We start from the raw sequence: 27,636 nt of genomic DNA, 5'->3' as shown, positions 1-27,636 counted from the left end.
CTTTAATGAAGCTAAAATTTAAAACTATACAGATATAAAATAAAAATCTAATATTCATTATACAAGATGATATTTGTGGATTTGAAGAATGACACGACACGAAACATGCTAGACTACTAATGAATTTATAGATAACCACGCTACAAAACTTTTGAAGTTATCCCTAGTAAGATATTTTATATTAGGCATACCTATACAAGAGTGCCCCACCCCGATTTTGTTTCTTCATAACTTTCTGAAAAATGGATTTTTTTTATTATTAGATTTTCTACAAATACTTTTCAGACGGTGTAGATTATTTATATTATTATATCGGAATTTAATGTGAAAAAAAAATTGTTTGTTGAGCACTCATGAATACTGATACGCATAACATATCTACAAAATGTAACTTGAAATTTTAAAATAACTATGCATGTCTGTATGTATGTGTGCAAACCCAACATTTTTTTTTCCCGCATTGAATTTCAATATAATTGTAACCTACACCTGAAAAGTATTTGTCGAAAATTTCATCCAAAAATAACTATTTTTCCGAAAGTTTCGAGTAAACGAAGTTACTCATATGAATTATAAGAAAATCCTCTATTTTCTCCCTTCGAACAATATGTTTACCACAAATACCTTTATAACCGTAATCTATGCAGTGTGAAAGGTATTTGTAAATTAATTAAGAAATATCCATTCTTTCAAAAATTATGAGAACAAATCCAGTGAGGCGTACTTATGTAGGACTGCCTTTTGCATTCCTATACAAGTGGGCTCCTCCTCCACCTCTCTCCCATTCAAGATGTGCTCAGTTATTGGTTGAAATTAACATCAATCATATGCGTGGTATTTCTTCAAAACAAACATAAATGCTTCGTCTGTTTTTTTTTTCTTTCTGTATATAAATAATCTCCAAATTATTAAAACATATGAGGAATAAAGTAATATATCTTTTTCAGCCTTTAATAACCTACTAATAAAATAATATAATTTTATTTCGAATATAATACGTATGTAGACATACACATTGATGCATTCGTATGTATTTAAATACGTGTTATGGAGAATAATCGTTTCGTAGCTAATTTCATATGATGGTTATCAAAATTCTAATTTGACATATTATTATAATTAATAAATTATTACAATTTTATTTTTAGAATTTAATTTTAAATTATTGAAAACATTTTTTTTAATGTATTCATTTATTTGATAATATTCAATCGATCCTTTTTTTATGACGTCATCTGTTTTCTCACCATGTGCCCGCAGTGAAATTTATCGACATTTGGAACTTAACGATGGGGAAAAAAAAGGCCCGATCAAATAGCCGTGAATCGGCACCTGGTACTATAATTGATTTTTTGCATTATATACATCAAGTTTATTAATTTTGCTATACCTTCGTTGTATTATGTTTGAAATGCTTTATGAAATTGTATATGTTAAAATATGTCTACACGTGTATTTTCAACAATTGTCCCTAGACTGCTGTTCTGAAAGTGTATATATGTATATGTTTATATATATAACCATACATATATAGTGTCTGTAAACGTTGTTTAATCCATGTCTCTCCTTATTGCGCTGACCTATGATCAAATGCATTATAGGTGGTGACCATCTCGTCTTTTTATCAGCGTGTATCCATATTACACATTCTCCAATGTATCTTTCCCCTTTAAGGGTACAAGGGTATAATTTGAACGTTTGACCTGTCGAACGACTAAATAGAGACTCGCTTGTTTATAGGAGTTTTATGTAGATAAATGTCTGTCCAATTTTTCCTATACACACACAAAAAAAAAAAAAAGTTCGTTTGCATTACGAGTTTTTAACTAAACAGGTGTAGGTTATGTTTCTGCTAAAAACACTGATTACATTTCTATTATGAACTTCATATGCATATATTCTACATGATGCCGTTTATGTGAGGTGTGTATTTGGTGATCTTCATGTTTCTTAAACTTATGAACTGTTCTTTCAATAAACATTTGAAAGCTCGGACTTTGCTTCATTCGGTCTCCACTGTTGTTGCTGGGTAGACTCAGACAATGTTATTTTATTGCACGTGTCTATTTCTATAGATTTTGTGTTTTGATGATTCCATTGCAAACGTTGATGTAAAAAAATTGGCGATCACGTTGATGATAAATATTTCCATTGACAGAATACTGCCGTTCTTGATTTAGGTACGTTATCTATAACATTCAAAATGATAGTACAAAATATACCACTCAAATTTACATAGATTTCGTTTGGAAAATAGTGAAATGTTTTCTTCCAATTTTCAGTTAATAAGCATAAAATTGTCTCTTTAATTTCCTAATTTTTTAAGACTTTTTATTCTCAGGTGATTTAGAATCATTATTCTGTCAGACATATATATCGAAAAATTATCATATATAAAATTCGAACATCTAACTTTATATAATTTTCAAATGATTCCTTTAACCAATTTTGGGGTTGGTTTCTGTCTAGTTTATTAACAAAATGACAATATTCTTTTTTCAGTTTTTTTTAATCACATGTGCTTTGGATTTGTTGGTAAATAGTTCAATGTATAAGTCACTTTCGCTGTTGGCACCATTTATTTATGTTAGCAATACGGTATGGTAAATTGGAAATAGGTTGCAACACAAATGAAGCAGCGTTTAACATTCTATAAAGACATATTTTGTTACATATTTAACAGTGCTTAATCGTTAATACTTGAAATTATTGAGCTAGAATTTTAAAGCTGTAAAAATCTTTTTTTTTTTTGTAAATTAAATGTAAACTGGATAAACGAAAAACAGGTGCTTGGTGAAATTTGAATGTTCTTCACTCAGTTAAACGCTTGGGCTTCTTATATCAATATTTAAACTCGTTTTTAATTCTAATTCACTTTTTGAGATTTATTTTTAACCTTGACTCAGAACTTAAAATCATTTTCGTATATATTGCACAATCGCAATTCGTTTCGGTTCATTTCATTCGTCTGACTCTTGTGCAACTACGTATTTCGGATTCTAACAGACTTGTTGTTATTCGAAACATTACTTATCATTAGGATTCATTGTTTTGGTTATGATTGCTTTGATATAACTGCCTCGTCATGCCATCATTTATTTAATTTATAATTGTTAATTATGATTTCTTGTTGTTATTAGCAGTAATAGGTAGAATGATTGACAAAATGATGTGAAATTCCATCTAGCTCGACTTGTCTTCCTTCTGGGTCAGTCAAAATAACTACTGCTGCTAACATCTTCATCCATTATTATTGTTGTTATTCATTACAGTCTAGGTTGCAAAATAGAACATTTTTAAAAATTGGAAATAAAAGCTCTGATTTTATTCTTGTGTACATTTATGACCACATACACAAATATGTTTGCAGATGCTCCAAAATATGCGTCTTTCTCAAGACGTTCCAGCCGTGAACATTCCGTCTTTTAAAAGGATTCCAATCATGATCCTGTCTTTTTAAAAATATCCCAACCGTGCTCAGCAGTCGTCTTTTTTTTTTTTTTTTTTTTTTTTACTTTCCATTCATGACTATCTCGTGACCATTTTCGAAGCTCGAATCTCACACTCTACTATTTAAAAAAAAAACAAAAAAAAACTCTTGGACAATGTTGTCTGGGATATACTGCATGAAAATAAAAAGATTACAGGTCTGTTGAATCAAAGCTAACCTGAGGCTAAAGGCTAGACAACAACCAGCGACAGGCACGTGTAATTAATTCTATAAGCATGTATGATGTTGTGCTGCTTCTTGCTACATTCCTTGTCACTATATAAATTCCGTTAAGTTAATCCATGGAGATATTGAAAAAACAAACATTATTTTAAGATACAACAGGTATGTTTGAAACTAATACCCTTAACGGAAAAAATACCAAAAGATAGGATGGTCATGAGTGGAATGCCTTTGATCATACACAGGTCTGCTGGATAAGCGGTGACTTGGGGTTAAATAACAATAACAAGTAGCAACAAGATCCTCTTAGGTAATAGATCTTTGGATTTTAATAAATCACTGTATTGCATTTGTTTTTTTGATAAGCCCTAGGCCAGCTTTTAATGCCCATATATACACACGCGCATACACACAGACACATATGGAGACGCACGTACATAATCACACACACTCAGGGAAGCAGAAGTACACGCACATACATACACAAGTACGCACACACATGAATATGCAGAATACATACACATATACATATGTGCATACACAAGCGCACACACGTACGCCACAGAATCTCAGACAAAAGAAACGCAGCTCCAACAACGGAGATCCATTGACAATGTTGCAAAAGCAACGAAAACTTTTGGAAGACACAAATAGAAAAAATAATAATATATGAGTGAAAATTGAACCGCTGTGTGTGTTAGATATTAAGGTAGTAGGGTCAGATTGAAAAGATCCAGGTTGTATGACTTACCCCAGACACAACAAAAGCCATTTCAGAAAAAAGTTTAGCTACTGCTTTTTCTAGATCTAGTGACCACATAGAGGATTCATCATTGGCTGCGATGATGAGTCTGTTGCTAGTTGTTTCATTGCAATCAGCTCTGATCTTGCCAATCCTCAATCAGAAGCACTCCACCCATGACCATCCTCTCTCTTATTTTTTTAACTCTTGTTTAAAATAATATTTACATTACATTTCAGTAGGTACAAGCATGGCTGTGAGGTTAAGAAAGAAGCTCACCTTGCAACCACATGGTTTTGGGTTCAGTTCCACTGCCCAGTACTTTGGGCAAGTACCTTCTGCTATAGCCCCAGATTAACCAATGCTTCGTGAGTAAATTTGGTAAACAGAAACTGTGTGGAAAACCCATCTTGTTTATGTTTGCACCCCCTCCACACACACACACACACTTGACAGCCAGTGCTGGTTTGTTTATATCCCCATAACTCAGTAGTTCAGATAGGATAAGTACCAGACTTAAAAATAAGACTGGGGTTACTCCAACATGGAAGCAGTCCAATGACTGAAACAAGTAAAAGCTAAAAGATTTCTATAGATTTTAACTACAAAACATATATATTGACAAAGAATGTAGCCACCGTTTTTAGCATGTTGCACAGCATACACGTATAAGAATCTATCACCATTTATTGTTGTTTAGCTCCAAGCCAGTTCTGATCCAACAGACCTATGATGAAAAGCACTTCACCCATAATTATCCTATTTTCTAGGCAGCATATAACCTGGACTGTTATCCAAGTTTGTTTTTTTTTTTTTTTTAATAGTAGCCTGAGAGATAAGAGAGTTTTTCGTTTTAAAAGACAGCTTGGTCATGGTCGGAACACTTTTAGAAAGATGTTTTTTGCATATGTGTGCATGTAGATCCTTGCATGTGTGCAAGATTCAGACATTTTATTACCCATTTTGAATTTTCTATTTCAGAATCAAAACTACAGAATACCCAATTGTTTGGGTAAAATTTTTTAAATTTTGGTCCTTTAGCTATGGGATATCCTGTTGTTATTATTATTATTATTATTATTATCTGAGGTTGACTTTGCCTTTCATCCTTTTGGGGTTGATAAAATAAATACCTGTTGAGCACTGGGGTTGATGTAATTGACTTCACTCCTCCCTCGGAATTGCAGGTTCTGTGCCAAAATTTGAAACCATTATTAATATTATTATCATCATCTTGCATCTTGTCTTATTGATTGACCTGCAGTCCTGGGTGAAGTGAAAATCAAGACATGTATGTAGTAACTAAAATGTCATCCGGTTCTCACAGCCCTTTACTTTGTTGGGCAAGGAGTAGATGGAACTTACATGTCCACATTTTATAAAGAACAGAAGACTGATATCTTCAAGGAAATTCTGGGTGTTGACAAGAAATAGTCTCTTCCAAAAAGTTTTCTGCCCAAGGTCTAAGGACAACTTCCTGGCAGTGATACTTCAGGAACAGCATTCTATAAGTACAGAAGCATTGTCAGTTGGATCTGTTGGAGATATGCAAAGAGTGGTTTAATTGTTTTGTGTAACAACTGTAATCTTTTTTAGGGTGGATCCATTGTAAAAATCAACTGCTGTCTTTTGACCAAGAAGGATACACAGTTTTCCTTTGCTTTCCACTTGTAAAAGAAGTTGTGTGATGAAAGTGAGTGAAAGGATACTTTCATTTTTGTCCAAGTCCTCAACTATTCCAAGTTTCATTAGAGAATGGGGTGTTATCCCCTCATAAATTTGCTCAAAGCTAATTAACTGTGTTGAACATAGTTGAGTAAATGGACCTTCTGATGAATGACAACTGAGGGAAAGCATTTTCCCTTGGTGGTCAGGGTAATCCTGGATCTGTGGGAACCTTTGATTGGCTCTAGATGGCTTTTCTGTATTTGTAATTTTATAGTTTTATTGTTGTTGTCTTCTAATACAGTTTAATGTAAACTCCCACTGTGACATCCCATCTTTTATACTGCTGCTAACATTTTTCAGCTCCCGTGTTAGAAATTATTTGATTCAATCATTAGAGTTTTAAACCAAATACTTTACAGTATTTGTTCTAGTTCTGAATTCAAATCTTATCAAAATCAGCTTTGCCTCTTTTCCTTTTGGGGTAGATAAAATAAGGTACCAGTCAAGTGCAGGATTGGTGTAATCAACTGTCCCCTTTTCTCAAATTTCAGGCCTTGTGCATGTATTATAAACATTTATCATAAGTGTAGTGGATTGCATGCCAAGTAAAATTGCTATCATCCATACATATACAGCTTGTCCTTGTTAATACCATGTAAAATGCAGCCAGTACACTCTGTAAAGTTTTTGATATTAGGAAGGCATCCAGCTATAGAACCCATACTACAACAGACAATTTAGAGTTTGGACAGCTCCCCAGCTAGACAACTTCTGTCAAACCATCCAACCTCTGGACATTAAATGATGATGAGAATGTCAGAATCATCATCATCATGTTCTTAATTGCTTTGTCTACCACACTACTGTCAACTTTTGTTGGTCCCTCTGTTGGGTCAGTATGAAGTAAGCCCTCTTTATTCCATGCATTCTCCACATTCAGCCATATACCTTTTATCATTTCAAATGCCTCTCTCACCAATGACATCTTGATTTTCTCTTACACACTGTCTTGAAATCCTGAACACTTTATGCCTCTGATCCTCACATTGCAAGACATGTGCAAATCTCTTCCTTTCTGCTTCACCCTTAGCCAAATATACCTGTCATCTTGCTCCTCTTCTAACCATTTAGTAATTCTCCCTACTACTATATTACTTCCAGGTTTTCTAACCTGTCTCTTAGCCTTTACTGCCCTATCAAACATATCATTCCATCATCATATCCATTTCAGCTTGGCCGGGACAAAATCCCAGCCACATGTCTGGTTTGTAGCCCTAGTAAGGTTGTTTTGTAGAAATTCCCAATTGTCTTCTATGTTACAGGCATCTAATTTTTTTCCCTTCAGTTATATGCATCATTTAGAATTTCTCTAAATCTATACCCAATAGTAGGGTCTTTTAGTTTCCATGTCTTCCTTCTCCATATTGTACAATTTCTGTGTCTGCCTAACTCTGACTCTGAAGTCATTCGCCATTAATTTATGTTGCATAGGATATTCTTTGCCCAGAAAGGTTTTAGTATTTACAATAGCCCCTCTGTCCCATTTCTTGTTTGCCAGTTTTCTTAAAGGGTAAGTTGCAAATTATCAAGTCAGTTGCATCATAGAACTACAGAAGCCTTATGCTCTTCTCATTTCTTGAACAATATTTGTAGCCTCTATGTATGTTATGGACACCATCAACTCATTAAATGATATTCCACTGAAGTTGCCAACCACTGTCAATTGTCATAGAGCTAGTCTCCAGATCTACTTTTTATCATAATTCTGATTCCATTAACACTACCAATATAATGGGTGTTTACTGTGATTTATTTATTCACTGTCATTGGCAGGATGCTGACATAGGAAAGGAAGTAGTATCTGGTACACTAAGCATATGATCTATGAAAAGAGGATACAGAGTTATAGATAGGAGATCGGTTGAGGCTTTTTACATATCGGCAGGGGAAAGGAAAGATTTTCAGTATAGTCAGTGAGGACAAGAATTGTTGAGTATATTGTAAGTGAACTACAAACTTCTGTATGAGGTAAAATATGTATGTATGTGTGTGTGATTAAAAAGAACATGGATATATTGAGGGAAAAATAAAGGGCAGCTTTAACACATAATGAAGCAGGGAGTGGATGGATGTGACAATTAAAAGTTAGAAAAAGTATGTTCTGCAGTAATTGTTCAGGCTCTTAATGTTCTGAGTTCAAATCCTAAATCTTGTGCCTTTGTTAGAAATAATAATTACCGTTCCTTTTGTCCTTCCTGTTTTATATCTTACAGAGCTGGGTCAAAATTATAGGCCTGAGGTGCTATGTAAAAGATGTCACTTGCTAGTCAGTACTCTTCTTATGGGTTATTTCCAGTAGGGAAATTTTCTTGACTTTCTTATATTGTCTAGGACATCATTGATGAATTTTCCCATTCCTTTCTTTATGAGTTCAAGAGCTTTGATGACTATTGATATTCTTCTTTTGGTTTTCATACTGCAGCTGAGTTAAAATTCTGCTGTGATCAACTTTGCCTTGGCCTTTGTGTCAAAATTTGAAACTGTTATTATTAACAACTGAATTCTTTTAACAATTCAGTTAATATCAAAATGCATTATGACATGATGATATGTTTTGAATTCAGATGCTGCCAAGTTCAACTTTGTCTTTTATCTCTCTAGTGATTGATGTCCTTTTAAATTGTAATTAGATTGCATCCTGAAAGCCTGATGAGTATATAAAAGAATTCTATGCTAAGTTTCAGCAAAATTGAAGAGGTGATGGTAGTGTTATTTTCCAACTGTATTGGGGAATTTGTCATAAAATTAGTCTATACGTCATTCATTGAAACACTGCAATAATAAAGGACTTTGTTCAGGGAAAATTACTCCATCCTTCTGTCTTATTCATTTTCAGGTGTCATTTTTATTTGCAGCATACAATACTTTGTCATTCACTTTTATTGTCCGGGGAGGGCAAGGGGGCATTTTTTTTCTCTGATACTTTTATTGCATATGTCTGATTATTGTTTTAATTTCATTTATTATTTATTTTAGTTAAAAATGCTGTGCTATGCTCGTATGATACATTGTTATACACTATCTTATAGAGACTAGGCATAACAAGATAGTAGAGGGCAGTGAAATTGCATGAATCGCGTTGGTAGTGGAGAAGGTGGTGGTGGCAGTAGTAGTAGCAGCAGCAGCTGCTGCCATACAATACATAATAGCATCCATTTATATCAAGTCCTGTCAGTGTGCTTTCATTACCTGGTCAATTCATTCAACTATATACCTCCCCCTATGAAAGAAATTAACTTTGTCTATAAAAGTCAGAATTACTTGCAACATTTTTTTAGAAAATGAACTACTTTGTTTTTAATGATTCTTGTTTTAATTCACTATTTAAAAATTTTTTTTCTAGTGGGGAATACTTTGCCATTTGGACAAGCTGGAAATGTTGCAGTTGGATCAAAAGAAAAAAGTAAATGTGATGTGGAACAACTTCTGTCTCAGGTATTCTATTGTTATATCAAACTTGGAAATTGGATGTTTTGACCTTTAGCATTTAGATTACTGGAATTCAGAAAATTTCATTCCTTATAAAAATGCCCTGTGTATTATCTTTTTATTAAATATATATTAGCGGCAGCATTAATATCAAGAGGTAATATTAATTCCCACTTAAATGTGGATGTTCTATTAGAACAAACTATGCTAACAGAACTTCCTTGTTTAAGTGGGGATAAATATTACCTCATTTACGTCAGAAATGTTAGTATGTAGATTTTTCTCCCAGTCACTACATAATTTCACTAATAAATGAAATTATCATTTTAGTAATTGGGTTCAGTCCCATTGCATTACATGGCATGGGCAGGTATCTTCTACTATAGCCCTGGATCAACCAAAGCCTTCTAAGTGGAAATGCTAAAGGGTTAATATTTGTAAAGCATATGGCATGATGTAATAAAATTTAAAAACTATATAATTTTCAAAAACCAAATCAGATAGGTGAAAAATTTATCCTAATCTGAAAATATTGCTTCTGTTATGTTATTATAATGATTATCTTGAGAGCTATGTAAAATTATAAAAAGCTGGGCTAGATGTTTGAACTGTCTAGGTTGATGTATTGTGTATCTGAATCAAATCACAAAAACGTTAACCTTTTTGCTCCTATCCTGTCTTAAGACCACACATGGCTCTATGGTACAAACCTCCTGTTCTAAAGTGATCTAAGTTAAAACTTTCCATCAAAATTTCCTGTTACTCTACATTCCAAACACCAGCTTAATAAATGATAAGGTTATTTTCCTAAATGCTTCATTATTTTCCAAATCAATTGAAACAAAGTGTATTTCAACAGAAATATGGTAATGGAAGGGTTAAATTCATTTCATATTTCTGAGTTGATAAAAAAAGATTGCTTCTGAATTCTCAGTATGAACCCCACCAGGTTTGACCTCGCCTTTGATTCATTTGGTGTTTTTTTTTGTTTGTTATAATAGCAAGATAGAGAAGTATATTCAATTGATTATATCAATTCATCTTAACCCTTTTTGTTACCATATTTCTGTTGAAATGCACTACTTTTCTTTCAATTAATTTTTTAAAATAATGTAAAATTTAATACAATAACTTCATCCATAATAACATGGTGTGTGGAATATAAATTATCTTGAAAGTTTACTTGAAGATTTTAATTCAAATCACTTTAAACAAGAAATTTTACATACACTTGTTTTGGAAATTGTTTAATTAAAAAAAAACACCTTCTGGAAAGTAAAGTACAACAACAAAATAACACAGTATCAAAAACATTAAAAAAAATAAAGCCCTTATTATATAAAGTATTTATACAGAACAATAAGTGGATTAATGTCAAACCTGATTCAAACTGGACATAAAACATCCTTCCTAAATTAATTCTGTGATCATTGTTTTGATAAATTGTAGGCTGAAAAATGCATTGACCAGTTCCAGTTTGAGCTTGCTCACAAATTCTGTTTACGAGCTATAGAAAGGGAGCCAGATAATCTAAAGGCACTTGAAACAGCAGGTCATGTCTTAATGGAATTGAAGCAACATGACGCAGGCAAACAGGTAAGTAATAAATTGAACTTAACATGTCAAAGTAAAGAATAATGTTCATAGCAGCATTACCCTGCATTTGTAATACCCAGTCATTTCATCAGTGCTTTTGCTTTCAACCTTTTCCTAGGTTTTATATTAACCCTTTTGTTACTGTATTTATTTTGAGATGCTCTGTGTTTCTTTAAATTACTTTAAAATATAACAAAGAATTTAGTAAAATAACTTAGTTATCATTCAGCTAATGTTAGGAACATAAATTGTGACTAAAGTTTGGAAGATTTTAATTTAGAACTTATGAAAATAAGACATTTGTACTCAGAGCCGGTTTCAACCGGGTTGGTAACGAAAGGGTTAAACATCCACCTGTTGTTGCCATCATCTTCTCATCTTCACCATCATCATTATTATATAACATCCATGTTCCATGCTAGCATGGTTTGGTTGGTTTGACAGGCTCCAGTGTGTCCAATGACTGCATCATGCTCTGTTGTCTCCTTTAGCATAGCTTTTACACATGAATACCTACCCTTCCTAACACTGAATTTTACACTTTCATTTCCCACTATTTTTTATTGCTGTACTCAAGAAGACTCCTCCACCACAACAGAATTCATACTAATGCTGGTGCCACATTAAAAGCACCCAGTGCACTCTGTAGAGTGGTTGGTGTTAGGAAGGACATCCAGCTATAGAAACTATGCCAGGACAGATAATGGAGCTTGGTGTGGCACCTGGCCTTAACACCTCTGGTCAAACTGTCCAACCTATGTCAGCATGGAAAAAGGGCATTAAATGATGTTGATGAGGAGGAGTTCTATCAACATTGAACTTTCTAGACCCCTAGCTTACCTTTGTAGCTATTGACAGTGGTAAAAACAAATCAGTGTAAATACCCAAGTTATTTGATTATTTTGTTGAAATGTTAGAAGTACCCTTACCTCATGTAAAGGCTTCTAAAACTTCTTTCACTGGTCATTCAGTTGAATCAGCTAAAGACAGTCTCATTTACATTTCAGTTGTCTTTATTATTTTTCAATTTAAGTTTATGGAATCATTATAAATTTATTGGTTTTGTCTATGGATGTGGTTGCAATAAGTGAGATTTAATAACTAAATTTATATTTCAACTTTTACAATGTTAAAAAAAAAAAAATTAAAAAAGTACTTTATTCAGCACAAGATTTTTAATGTTATTAATTATATTTTTTCCTTTTTCTTTTTTTACAGTTTTTCCTTAAAGCTGTTGAGTTTCAACCCGATCTTGGTCATGCAAAGTACATGTATCTTGGACAGACAGAGCAAGGAGAGTCTTCTGTCCGGTATTTCCTCAAAGGAATTGAAGTTATGCTTAAAGAAAAAGAATTAAATGATGAGGTACAAATTTTTAGTTTCTTTTGTTTATTACCAAAAAGATCCTCATAGCATAAACATTTTGAAAATAAGGAAAAAGTTAGGTTATCCAGGTATTATTTACAAAATACTTTTAATATAACTACTTGGGGTGTTTGTGTGTGTGTGTGTGTATGTATGTATGCCCAATATTCTGTTATGGTATCAATTTTAAATATTCTGGTGCAGTTCTTGGATTTGCCAGCCCCTATCAAACCATCAAACTTATGCTAGCATGGAGATAATCTTTAAATGATGATGATCTTTCTCTTTTGCTTATCTGTATATATATATACGGCAAGATGTGCGTGTGTGTGTGTGTACATGATTGTATTTTATGCACATCCACAAATTTGCATGAATGTCGCTCAAATTTTAGGAGGACATTTGTCAACACCCTATTTGGGTTTTGTCAACTTATTTTTTTCCCGAGGCACCCGCGGATTACGGTAAAATTCTATTTTTAGCCATAAAAAATATCAGCAATAGCTTTTTGACCGCGTCTAACAAAAAAAAAACAAGATAAAGAAAAGTGGAAGAGGGGCAGAGAGTTTCACGGGAAAGACAAAGTGAGAGGGAGAGAGAGAGTAAGTGATGACGTTCATAAAAATCTATTTTCAGCCATAGCTTTTTGACGTCTAACAAAAAAAAACAAAATAAAGAAAAGTGGAAGAAAGTTTCACGGCATCTAAACAACAGAAAAGGGAAAGACAAAATGAGAGAGGGAGAGAGAGAGTAAGTGACGACGTTCATAAAAAATAAAATGTAAAATGTTTTGTTTTTTCTTAAACACGAGATATAGTGTTCAAATTCAGGATGTTTTTGAAAGATACTATATTTTATAATCATAGTATATATACTTTCTCACACAACAATTACAATATATTTATTTTAAATCGTTCATCTTTCTCCCCACTCTCTCTCTCACACACATTACTTATGGTGCGAAAGAGTTTTGTTTTTATTTTACGCCAAGTAAAAAAGTGTTTTGTTGAGAATCCATGTATTTAACAACAAAGAAACAGATAGGTGAGTAACAATTTGTCAGTGAATTACACAATATAAATGGGTACAATTTCTGAGTCTTCCACCACACCCCACTCGGTTTCACGGACCACAAAAAGGGTTTTGTAGCATATTAGGATGCCAGAGTAGTTGATTCCACGCAAAAAAAAACGATTTAACAACATTTTTCCCATTCGTTTCTGTTTATGAACATGTATGCATGCACAAAACATGCAATAGGTGTACGTGTGTGTATGTGTGTTCATGTCTGTTACCCATATCTATATTATATTATATATATATAATATAACCAATTTCAACGGCTTTTGCCCAAATTTGATGTCGATATTACTTAGTTTGGTTTGAAATAAAGAACTTGATTAGCTTAATAATCGTAACTTAATCCCGGGCAAGGCTGGGTTATACTGCTAGTCTTACATATTTTTCAAACATGTACTGTGTCTTGTCCACAGCTTTCTAAAGCAGCTGAGGGTTCTACAACACCTGCTGAAGTAGAACATTATGCATCAGAACGAGACATCTCATCAGCTTATTGTGCCATTGCAGAGATTTACATGACAGACTTATGGTAAGTGTGATTACTTTTCAAATATCTCTATCCTTTTAGCATTCAAATTAGGGGTCTTTTCTGTCTGGCTACCATTTTTCAGTTTCCTCAAGTTTTGTTCCAATTGATTTTGTATTTGATGTGTTGAAGTAGTGTTGTATGGTAATCATTGACTGGAAATTTGTTTTCACTATAAATCAATAAAGAGTTAATAGCTTTTAAAGTTTGCAAATTTTGGGGAATTTTAGCCATCCGAAAGCCACAGACATATAGATACCTGTTTCCATAGTAACAAGCCAAGCTGTTACAGGGCTGCTTACCCTTGTGGTTATTTTTTTGCTTATTAAATACTTAAAGTACAGGTAGTTGTGAGATTTGCTAAGAAATAATAGCTAAATAGGCCCTAAATCACACGCCAACATTTTGTGTGGCAGGGTTGCATAATCGTATGAATTCCCATGTGTAGAATATAAATTTCCAAAAATTTTCTGAAAATTCCAAAAATTAAAAAAATTACAATAGGTTACATATCATGCATAAAGCAGAATTCTGCCAATATTTCATTTGTTTACAGTTGACAACATGTACTGTCTTGCACAAAATGACAGCTTCCAAATCCTGTTTTATGACTGGGTAAACATGATCAAACTTTAAACCTCTGTAATTTAAAAGAAAATTTTTCTGGAAAAAGTAAATTATCTCTTGAGATTCAGTGTGGAAAATTACATCAATAACCAAATTTTAAAATTTTCACTAAACTTTAAAATTTCCACAGGTGCAGCCAAAAAGAAAAGATCCCAAACTGGCCATATCTGGTCCAAACATTCTATCTTGTTTTATGTGGAAAACAACCAGATCCAGCCTTTCACATCTATCCCACAGTGTCATTCTACAAATCAACAATCACATTGAAATCTCAAAGCTACCTGATAATGCATGATTAATTCAAAACAATATGAATAAATAAGCATTACATCTAGCACAGTAATCTGAATGCTAAATGGTTAAGTTTAATATCAACAAGTTGTTTTTTCTAATATTATTAACATTGTACTTTTCCTTTTTTTTTTGTTATAATGTCTTACTTTAGTCTGGAAGAAGGTGCAGCTGACAAATGTCAAGAAAATGTAGAGAAAGCTGTTGCTGCTGACCCTCAAAATCCTGAAGCCTACCAATTAAAAGCCCAATTTCTAATGAATATTGAAAAGATTGAAGTAAATATCTGCATTTCTATTATATGTCTGTTTTAAAGGTGCAGAAGTGGCTGTGTGGTAAAATGTTTGTTTCCCATTCCCATGGTTTTAGGTTCAATCCCACTGCTTAGCACCTTGGGAGAGTGTCTTCTGCTACAGCCCTGGTCTGGCCAAAGCCTTCTGAGTAGATTAGGTAGATGGAAACTGAAAGAAGCCCATCGTATGTGTGTGTACATATATATATATATATATATATGGAGATGGGGGTAGTGAGATTGTATGGTAATTGTAAATGCATATCACTGTTATGCAATCTGTGTCCTTCATTCATAATATTCCAAGAAAACACATCTGGTTATGGAAAAATATTATCTTACTTGGAAACAAGTGGGTGTTGATGACAGGAAGAGAGTCTGGACATAGAAAATACACCTCAACAAAATTCCATGCAAGCATGGAAAAATGGATATAAAAATAATAGTGATGATGAATATATTGTGTTTGTGTCAAGTTTGATCCCAAGTAATGTATGAAAATAAAAATATATTGAAAGATTGAGAGAGAGAAACATCTCCATTTTGGAATGAAATAATATTAATTTTCAATTGTTTATTTTGAATGCAGTCATTTTCATGCCTTCACTTTTAAATTTAACCCAGTGAGATTTCTCATTTCAGTTTTGATATCAGTTAATCTTGCTTTAGTTAGAATGTTTTAATAAGTTTTAATTCAATGTGGAGTGATATAGAAAATTATTTATCACATGATAAATGTTTACTCTTCATTGAAACATGTCTTTTTTTCTTATACACCTCAAAATAGCTCTCTCTCTCTCTATAAATATAAATATATATATATATATATATATATATATATATATATATATATAAGGCACGTGCCTGCTCAAAGAATTTCACGTTTTTCCGCAATATTTCTTGCCCCAAATGGCTTCCATTTCTAAGTTAAGGGTAAAAATAAAACAACTCTGCAAAACACGACTGATCTTTACACACAGAATAACAGCAATCAAATAACGACAACAGAGTGCACAACAAACATCAATGATCTGACTGTTGCCTGTACTCTTGACAAGAGATGCCAGTTAGTCTTCTATACTTACCCGGCTCATTCATATTAGCCCAAGTTGCTGGATAATTTTTCGTCCCTTTAAGAATATTGTAGAACAGAAACTTTTCATAGATTGGAATTTAAATCCTAATCCCTATAGAAATTGATTGTTTCAAGAAAAAATTGAATTTGAATTACTTTTAATTTTTATAATTATGAATAACAACTTGGGCTCTAACTTCCGAGTCAGGTGATGTGTGAACAACATTGAGAGAACGACTGCTACAAATGATATTTTTTAACACAGGGCACTTCTAAGACAATCACCAGAAGCTGAACAACAATAAATGGACTGCAACTAGGCGCCATAAAAGGCACCCGAGTTATTGGCTGAAATTACATACTTGAAGTCAATGTTGGCAGCAATTAAATAAGCTTGCAAATACATGTTCGCTTTGCTAAACTTACACTCAGGCTAAGCCCAAACAACCCAAGTGCTGGAGTTGCCACTGATATATGTGTGTGTGTATCATCATTTAATGCCCACTTTTCCATGCTTGCATTGGTCAGAGAAATTTGTTGAGGTACATTTTCTATTGCTGGATGCCCTTTCTGTCACCTTCCATGCAAGGTGATATTTCCCCATGATCGGACATATTCCTCAGAGAAGATTGGAAACAAACATCACTCATGTGACAGTGACACTCATTTACAATCATGATGTCAAGACAAGGTACTCACAAACAGACACATACACATTATATATCATCACTATCCTTATTTAATGTCCAATGTTAAAAGAATAAAAACAGTCCTTGTGTCCTTTTGCATAGATGCAAAAACTACACTAATTAGGTTGTTCGCATTTATCTGGCTCTCTGTGTTGGTGGCATGTAAAAAGCACCATCCGAACGTGGGCGATGTCAGCCTCCGCCCCAACTGGCTCCTGTGTCTGTGGCATGTAAAATGCACCATCCAGAGGTGGCTAGTGCCTGTGGCACATAAAAAGCACCCACTACACTCTCGGAGTGGTTGGCATTAGGAAGGGCATCCAGCTGTAGAAACTTTGCCAGATTAGATTTGGGTCTGGTACAGCCTCCAGGCTTGCCAGTCCCCAGTCAAACCAGCCAACCCATACCAGCATGGAAAACGGTCGTTAAACGATGATGATGATGATGATGATGGTCCAGCATATCATTAAATTATATTATTTTTTATGTTTCAGGAAGCCAAAGAAATGATCGAAAAAAGTGTATCTTTATGGTTACCTCAGCTTCAAGAAAATGATGATGACATACCTGAGGTTAGTTTCATACTTGAATCACACCATTTTATCTAATTCAAATCGTTATTTTACCCAATTATAAAATAGTAAGTATGCAGCTAAAGCAAGACATGTATCTTCATAAAAATATTATATAAATGACACATCTGTAGAAGAATGAAAGAGCTTTCTGTATTAGATGTTGAACTTAGTAATACAACAACTAAATTACCCATTTAGTATGTCCTTTACATCACACGAAATATTCTGGAGACTAAAGCAAGTATGAATATCTGAGGCTTTGCTTGTTCTGGGAAATGCTTTGTGTGAGACTCAAGACAGAGCCAAGGTGGTGAGATGAGAGGCAGATGAGTCAAGTGAATTTAAGTGGAGAACGTATACAGCTTAGGGTTTGGAGGCAGTTATAATAGAAGAGGCAACATTAACCTATGATGTTACAAGCTCTATCACAGTGCATCTGTGGGATGCAATCTAGGATATTTGTGTGTGTAGCACAAATAGTACAGCATGTATATATGAATAGTACTGAAATGTAAGTCACAGTTCAGAAACTGAAAAGGACTAAAGTATTTTCCAGTTCTAAATGGGATGTGGCTTTGGTAATATGATGTTGCAGTGAGAGATCAACAGGAAATCCTAACATTTGTGGTGGCTTTGAGAGTTTCAATTATTGATTGTCCATGACTAAAGAAGTTTAGGTACAAAAGTGTTTCCTTAATATGTGTAAGTTGTTATGCACCAAAGACACATGGCTCATTGGTTAGAGTGTGGGGCTTACAACCGTGAGGTTGTGAATTCAATTCCCAGATCAGGTTGTGTGTTGTGTTCTTGAGCAAGCTACTTTATTTCACATTGCTGCAGTTCACTCAGCCATAGAAATAAGTTGTGATATCACTGGTCCAAGCTGTATTGGCCTTCGTTTTTCCCTTGGACAACATTGATGGTGTGGAGAGGGGAGACTGGTATGCATGGGTGACTGTTGGTCTTGCACAGACTTGTGCCTCAGCGGGGAACTTTCTGGATCTTTATCCTCTTTACCCTGTTATGCTCCACCACCACCATCCCATCATTTTTTTTATGTATGTTGGGTCTAAAGGAAAGGTCATTGCCTATGTCCTTTACACACCATTCCCAAAGTGGTCAGGTTGATGCCATTAGTGTTTTTCTAGAACCTATGTAAATTATCACATGTGGGAATGACATGAGCAGAGAAGGAATTCCAAGGCACCAATGTTCTGGAAATATTGATTAATACAGGATCTGGGGTGGAAATTGGACACAACAAGGATGACTAGAAGAGAGGCAAGTGTAATGGGAATGTATAATTATATGGCATATAAGTATTTTGAGTTATGTTTCTGTGGATAATGTTAAGGAAGAATGAAGAGTGGTATTATAAGCAGCTGTGTTTATGTGTTGTAAATGACAGCGCCTGAGTTTTAAGAAAGGTTGTGGAAACAGCCAAACCTTGGAGTATATCAAAGTTGGTCAGGTGTGGGCCAGAGAGAGCTTGTCAGCACACACAGCAAAGGTGTGGTCTTAAAAGAATCTTGCAATTTATGAGATGAGGGATGGACACATCTCTTTGATGAGCAAATTATCTAGGAGACTCTTGTTAAGTTAAGGGTTTTGTTGATGTCAAGTGTAAAAATCACATTACTTTTACCAAAATTCGCATGAATGAGAAAGCACTGACATGATGAGTGACATAGAAAAGCGAGAGTTTAATCTATCTCTATGTAAGCCATTGTTATAGTAAATGCAGATTAGATAATTAGCAAACTTTAGTACTTTGATTACTTATGATTCCTGCAGAGAAATTTGCTTCCTAGCAAGGAAGTTTCTGAAAAACAATGAATTACCATTATAATTCTGTAATATGAAAAAGTTTAATTATGTCAGATTGCATATAAGGCAGTTGATTAGTGAAGTTATTAGAGCTATACTATATCTGTTCTGGCTCTCTGCATTTTGAGTTCAAATCCTGCTGAAATCAACTTTGCCTTTCATTTTTTTTAGATGAATGTTCCCCCTCCCTCCCCCCTCTCTCTCTGAGAAATCAAAGAAAAGTGGGTAATACTTCAGGATTTAAGGATCCCACCACCTAAAACCACTTTGTGTATATTATGGTTATTGTCTCTTCATATTGTTTGTTGTAATAATATCTCTTCCAATTCAGTTTGCATTATATTTAGTTTATTTGATATTTAGGCCTTTTGTAATATTATATGTTCGGTTATATTTCCAGAATATGCCAGGAGTGAGCTATGACACCAGAATTGTTACTTCAAAAATACTTATTGAACTTGAACTTTACGAGGTATTTACTGTTGCATAACTTTTTTTATTTTTCAAAACTTCACTTATATAGGCGCAGGAGTGGCTGTGTGGTAAGTAGCTTGTTTACCAACCACATGGTTCCGGGTTCAGTCCCACTGTGTGGCACCTTGGGCAAGTGTCTTCTACTATAGCCTCGGGCCGACCAAAGCCTTGTGAGTAGATTTGGTAGACGGAAACTGAAAGAAGCCCGTCGTATATATGTATATATATATATGTGTGTGTGTGTGTGTCTGTGTTTGTCCCCCTAGCATTGCTTGACAACCGATGCTGGTGTGTTTATGTCCCTGTTACTTAGCGGTTTGGCAAAAGAGACCAATAGAATAAGTACTGGGCTCGATTAAAGGCGGTGCTCCAGCATGGCCGCAGTCAAATGACTGAAACAAGTAAAAGAGTATAGCATCAGATTAGCTACTTGTTTCTCTGGGATTGGTCCATTGATGTAGGCACCTGATGAAACTCTGATAAGGTTCAAAATTTGATCAAGGCTGTTCATCATTTTCCCCAATCTACAGAGAAATAATTATATTTGCCCTGTTTGTATATATACTATGTAAAAGGGTAAGGACCCCCTTCGGTCATGAATGACCATGGGATTGCACCTAGAAAGTTACTATCTCAGGCACAAGTCCAGGCAATGTTGTTTATGGAAGACCAGCAATCGCCCATGCACACTAGCCTTCTCTCTCCATGCCACCGATGTTATCCAAGGGAAAGGCGAAGGCCAATACAGCTTGGCACCAGTGATGTCGCAACACATTTCAATAGCTGAGTGAACTGGAGCAACGTGAAATAAAGTGTCTTGCTCAAGAACACAACACACAACCCAGTCCAAGAATTGAACTCATTACCTCATGATAGTGAGCCCAATGCTCTAACCACTGAGCCATGCACCTTCCCATCTATTGTGAAGGTTACATATTTTCTGTCATACTTTGATACTGTGTGGAGTGGGATCTCCATGAAATAAAGTGTTAAATGCTTACAGTATGCAAATTAGTAGCTCCAGGTTTTCTGAAGCTTCTGATTGCATATAAACAAATTATCTACTTACTTCTCTGGAATGAGTTAAGTGATGTAGACATCTCTGATAAGAGCCCAATCAGGTTTGAAAATCAATTAACCCTTTCATTACCAAATTTTTGTTGAAATACAGTGCTTTTGTTTCAATTAATTTTGAAAATATTGAAGAATTTAATAAAATAATTTTGCCATTATTGAGCTTGAAGTTTGGTACATAAATTAACATGAAATTTTGAGGGAAAGTTCTTAATTTAAATCAATGTAAACCAGGAAGTTTATATCATGAACTAAGGGTAGTCTCAGGTAGGTTGTTATCAACTGAGTTAAGACTATTCATCTCATTTCAGTCTACAAAGAAATAATTATGTTGTATGTCTGTTAGATAGATTTATATATAACATTATTTCTGAGCATGACCATATTTTCAAAATTTTATTAGAAAGTGATGAGAGCTCAATCATGTTCAAAAATTGATTAAACCTTTCATTACCCATATTTCTGTTGAAATACAGTGCTTTTGTTTCAATTAATTTTGAAAATAATGAAGAAATTAATAAAACTATTTTGTCATTAAGTTTATATTTGCTACATAAATTAACAGGATATTTTGAGGGAAGGTTTTTGATTTAGATTAATTTAGATCACTGTAAACCAGGAAGTTTATGTTTATATCATGAACTATGAGTGTTCTCAGGCAGTTTGGTGTCAAATGGGTTGAGGCTGTCTATCTTTTTTCAGTCAACGAAGAAATAATTAAATTTGCAATATTTGTATGTCTACTAGATAGGTTTATATATAACATTCTTTCTGAGCATGTCAATATTTACAAAATTTTGTTAGATGAATAAGCAATGAACACAAATCTTAAGTCAGTGGATAAAATTTACGAAACTGTCTAACTAGTTCTAATGTTTTATTTTCAGACTGCCAATGAAGTTTTGTTCACTTTATTAGATGAGACAGATGAAGATCCACATGTTTGGTACTTGATGGGATATGCTGCTTTATTGGAGAGTTCAAAACGTAAAGGAGATGAAGCAGAGGATTGTCTTACTAATGCTAGAGAATATTTGCAGAGTGCTCTTAAGGTATAATTGTTACAGAATACTTGACAACATTTTGGACTTTCACAGTTAACCCTTTCGTTACCAAACCGCCCGAAAAAAATTTTGGTTTATGAGACCAAACCGCCCAAAGCCGCCCGAATTTACCTATTCATATTTAAATGAGAATATCAGAGCAAATCTCTTCAGTACATTCGTGAAAACACGTATTATACTTCGTAAACAGTTCAACTACAGTTTTGTACAATAATCGAAGTGTAATTTTAATTCCGTGAATTTTGGGAGATTTTTTTCCGAAATTTGTTCCTATTGTGTTTTCAAAATTTGTAATTCTGACAAAAAATGGATACGAATTTCATTATATCAAGCAGCGAGTCAGAATTCAAAGGATTTTCTACTGAAGACCTTCATAAATCTAACTCTATGGCTGAAAAAAAAAAGCATGTGGTATTTGATAATGAATCTGATGTTTCATTTTCCGAAAGTGAAAACAGTGAATCTGAGATCTCCGATAGCGATAAAGAAAACGAATTGGCACCTGAATGGAGTGAAAATTTAAAAACTGTTTCTTTCGGTGATTTTTCTGAAGAAACTGGACCAAGCCACAGTCTTTCCTAGGAGAGTAAAGCCTTAAACTATTTCTATTTACTTTTTCGAATGAGCCTATTTGAAATTATTACGGCAGAAACGAACCGTTACGCTAAATGTAAACAAAGCGAAAGAAACGATAGTTTGTGGTTTCCCATAACCTTAAATGAAATTAAGACTATTTTGCCATAAATATTATTATGGGTATCAGAAAGTTACCCAGAATAACAAATTCTATCGTAAAATTTTGTTGTATACCCAATTGAATATTAGCTAATAACCCATTTTCTATAGCGATGTTTGAACAAAATTTTAATAATTTTATATTTTGTGGAATTTACCTGTATCTACCTGCAATTAGAGTCACTTTGTGACAAAAATTATAGTATAGAATTGGTTGAGAATATTTCATTAAATTATCTTCCAAAAATCAGATTAATATATCGATAAATAAAAAAGTTATAGTTGTTTAATGAAACCAGACTAAATTTATGATTACGTTAGAAATTAATTGAAACACATAAGGGGTGTAATTTGGTCAGAAATATAGTAACGAAAGGGTTAAACCAATGCTTATGGATTTCTTTTTCCTTTTAACTTCCCTACAATTCATTAATAGAGGTATATGAGTATAAGGGGCTGTCATTGGCAGAGTCAAAGCATGTACAGGAGAAAAGTGAAGGTGAAATGGGACACTCAGAGGAAATTAAAATGATTAAGGATGATATTGAGAATACAAGAGATGAAGAAAGTTGTTCCAGAATTGGAGAGTGGGAGCACAAGAAGGTCAGGGATGAAACAAGTGCCATTCCACTCTCATATAATTAGAGAGGCTAAGTGAATAATGCTGCAGTCAAAGGAATAGTGGAGAGCTGGGTGTTGGGCAGTTTTGTAGGGAAGAGACACATCAGAGATAGATTGGGTGCAGAGGCATAGACATAATATACTTTTAGGACCTAATTTTTGCTGAGATGGATGCATCATCTCTGTGATACTTGACATCCATCGGTCATTCTTCCACTTCATCCTATGATTTCTTGGGTCTCCTGCTTCTACAGATTCCATCTATATTTAGCAATCAGCACTTCTTTATGCAGCTGTCCTCATTCATACATATCACACAACCATATAAGTGCAGTCTTCTCACTTGTACACTGAAGAAGACTACTTGTATACAGCACTTCTTTTATCTGACTCCACACCAGTCTTTCTTCTGCCTAGATTTCTCTCAGTTCATTTGTGCTGTGACATTCATACACACAAAGATTACCTGTTACTTATCCAGTGGAACATGCTTAACTCATTTCTTTCCGGCATTCATCCAGACACCACATTCCATACACATGTTTTGTTGCTATACAGCATTGCATTATATACACTTCACTCAAAAAGAGAATCTCTCTGTTGTCAATAGGGGTAATAGTTTCTTGAACTTACTCCACCACATTCTTACTTTAATGTGCTTTCAGAGTATCTTCCTCAATTACTAGTTGTCACCAAGATAATGAAAACTATCAACTACTTTTAGGAAGCCTTTATATCATTTGAAAAAATTTATTTTATGGGTACCCTTACTCTTGTGCATCTATTATATACAGAGTCCTTCTTCTCTATTAGCTTGTGATTTCACTGAATTTCTTGCTAAATTTTTTTACTGGGTTTATTTTATAACTCCTCAATTTTAGGTTTTGCTTCTCTGCTTTTGGAATTTATTTATTCTTTGACTTTGAGAACTGTGTCATGAGCATGCAGAACTTCCTATAACAACCAGTCTTAAACTCTGCTGTTATGGCCTAAGGAACTATAATAAATATTTGAAAGTTGTAAAACAAACTACATGCAAGCCTAATTTTTTGTTGAACTAGTTCTCATTTTAGCTTGTTCAACTCTCACAAGCCATTCATTAATACTTAGTTTTCTTAGCAACCATCAACTACAGAGTATGGTACCCTGTCAAAGGATTTCACCAGGTCAATGAACACTAGGTAATCCTTTGTCTAGGCATGTATTTTTTGACCTACGTGGGTTTGTTTCTACAAGTTTCATTTCATTTTCAAACTTTATATATGTGTTGATTTTTCCATCTCTATTTCTCTGTCCTCTTCTACACAGTCCCTCCAATCACTGTCCACCACCACCCCATACCCTATCTTCTGTTGGTCTTGTCACTCTGGACAAATATAGAAGTAGTGCGGTCTCAAGTGCTTTCTTTTAACATCCAATTCAAATTGTGATAGATTTTGGTTTTATCTTTGTTCATTTTTATTTCAAATCTAGACATACCACAAAGTTGAATTTGATGATCCTGAAATGCTAAAACACATTCAAGAAATGATTGAAAAAGTTGGACCGGGTAAGCTAAATTTTCACTCTTAGAATGACATTGTTAGGTAGGTGTGATAAGTCAGATGTGGCTGGTTTGAACATAAAACAACTAGAATATTTAGGCTGGATGTGGCTGGTTTAAATGCTAAAGAGTTGATTAACCCTGTACTGATTTGAGGGATAAGGTATTTCAAAGAGAAACTGATGGTAGAATTAACTTGTGCTTGAAGTAAATTACAAATCACCCAAAATAATTCATGTAATTATAACTGAATGTGTACCCAACACATATTTTGATTACTGTATTTCATGGCATATAAGACACTTCTTTTTCAAAAACAGTGTTTCCAAAATAAAAAATCATATGTGAAGTTAGACCTCCCATAAGCTTTAATGCACTAAAAGCCCCTTGCTGAAATCAGGGTGCATCTTGCCTAAAAACCAACTGAAAATATTAAAAAAGGAACGTAATTCCTGACCACTGGTTATCCATCCAACACATCTGCAACTCATGTCCAATTTTATGCAAAAACATTAGTAACACATCTAAACATAAGAATTACCATTTCCTTGTTATATTTACAAAATCAGTTTCTACTCAGAGTTTTACAAAATCAGTTTCTACTCAGAGTCCAAATTATGTGTTTGGTTACTTTAATGATAAGTTCAAAGGCATTAATTCTATATTACACTGATCAAGTTGATCTTTGCTATATCCACTGAGTAGAACATGCCCTCAATATCACCCTGCAATTTGTATGAAATACTATCATGGATCATTGATCAACATATTACATATTTTCTTATTAAGTATGCTTCAACTACTGCATTCGCTGCAAGACTTCTTTCTATCTCTTTATGCATGTTCTGGCAGGATACCAACTCCCAGTTTTTCAAATTGACTGAACCTTTTTCATAAAGTTCCCTAACAATCTTCTGGTGTGTGAGAGTTGTGGAGGGTAATGATCATTCCTCTTCTCCCTTTGATCTCACACTTTCTTAATTAAGTCTACCTGTAGCACAGCTGACAAAAAATAATTAGGCAACACAGGAATCTTCATTACATGTTTACTAATTTGTTTGTATTGCTTTATATACAGGTGAAGATGAAGAAGCTGCTCCCGAGGCAGCTGGAAATGTAAGTGAAGTAGATTTTGAAACTGATGGTGAGAATGAACAAACATCTGACAAAACAGAGAATACAGAAGCTGCAAAACCAATGGAGCAGGATGATTGAATTTTGAACAGTTGTTGACTTTGTAAATAAATTTCATTGGGGGTGGAAAAACATCGTTGTTCATTGAGTTTCTTGTTAAACTAAATTAAATCAATTATTTATAAATTAACACATTTATTGAATCTTCATTTATTCATGGATTGATGTTGGCAGGTAGAGGAAAACACAAGTTTCAGTATCTTCTATTCTTGTATGATATTTGCTGCTCCTTTGGAAAGGAATTATTTCCTTATTCACAGAAAATACTGTACTTTACCTTGTCAACAGAATTTAGTTAAGAGTTAGATAAACAAGAAAAAAACTGTCTTTTTTCCTTGTTTTGAAACAATTTTTTTTGTGATAAAATTATGTGTATGCTTATAGACATGTATCCACATACATTTGCCATTGAAGAGAAAAATTTAATAGAACCTACTATTCTAAAGTCTAGAATTCAGTGGGTTTATATTGTAGTTTTTAGTAGTTTAAAGAAAGGTGGCCATTATAGTTCTGTTTATGAGGCAGACAACTGTTAATGTATTTAGGCCGCCTTTTCTTCAATTGGCTTGGTGAAATCCTCTTGATGATTGTAAGACAGCAAACCCAGGCTCCTAATGTCTTCCATTTTCTCTGAATAAATTTTAAATGAAACATCCTGGTTGGCTGCCAATCTGGCCTGTTTTGGTGCTGGGTCTCGCTTTCTCTGGGCCAAGTCATTTCAACTATAAATACTTTCATAAAGAATCTCATTAAAAAAAAAGTTTAAAGATTTTATTCATTTACTTTTGTTGCCATCTTCAATATTATATGAAAAGAAAGTCTTTACCAGATGTTGCATTTGTTGTTATAGCTCTTTTGTTTTCTTGGAAGACTACAAAATTGCTGTGAAAGCTTTTGAAAAGCTAAATTCCTTTTGTTATATATATTTTTGTTAAATTATAAACCTTTAAGTGTGTCTAATTTAGATTTGCAATATGTTAGTAATTTTCTAGAACTATATTTCTTGGCTTAAATGCTTATTTAAATATTAATCCATCTTCATAATTTTGACCATTTGTTTATGGTTAATTCCAGTGTCATATTCAATAGTCCTCTTCAAAAAAAAAAAAGAAATTCTGATTGATGAGTCCTAGAATTAATAAGATGCTTTTCTATTCTAACCACCAAAGAATATCTAAAAACTGTCTATTTCATTATTTCTCTTCATCACACCATATTGTTATTTGAGACACAGCAAACTTAATAACTAACTGTACTGTATGAACTATTTGAATAAAATGCTGTACAACTTGTTTGCACCTGTGTTCATAATTATAACAATACAATAAGCTTTAGGGTCCATTTCTAATACTGTTGACACATCACTACTCTTGGTAACAAAAATTTATTTAAAAAAAATATGAATTGACAGTGCTA

General features: G+C 33.8%; 1 protein-coding gene across 1 annotated transcript; it reads left to right on the top strand.

Annotated features, from left to right (window-relative positions):
• The first annotated feature begins 1,177 nt into the window (after positions 1-1,177).
• LOC115215636 (probable assembly chaperone of rpl4) lies at positions 1,178-27,512 on the top strand. The gene is made up of 11 exons (XM_029784889.2): positions 1,178-1,335; positions 9,487-9,578; positions 11,022-11,168; positions 12,387-12,533; positions 14,027-14,142; positions 15,212-15,335; positions 17,608-17,685; positions 19,916-19,987; positions 21,951-22,115; positions 24,957-25,032; positions 26,105-27,512. The coding sequence occupies exons 1-11, from the start codon at positions 1,290-1,292 to the stop codon at positions 26,239-26,241; spliced, it is 1,200 nt and encodes a 399-aa protein (XP_029640749.1). The 5' UTR covers positions 1,178-1,289; the 3' UTR covers positions 26,242-27,512.
• Positions 27,513-27,636: the final 124 nt, after the last annotated feature.

This window comes from Octopus sinensis, linkage group LG1, assembly GCF_006345805.1.
Source record: "Octopus sinensis linkage group LG1, ASM634580v1, whole genome shotgun sequence".
Taxonomy (NCBI): domain Eukaryota; kingdom Metazoa; phylum Mollusca; class Cephalopoda; order Octopoda; family Octopodidae; genus Octopus; species Octopus sinensis.
Note: the sequence above shows the minus strand (reverse complement) of the source record. Positions and strands in the feature narration are given on the sequence as shown.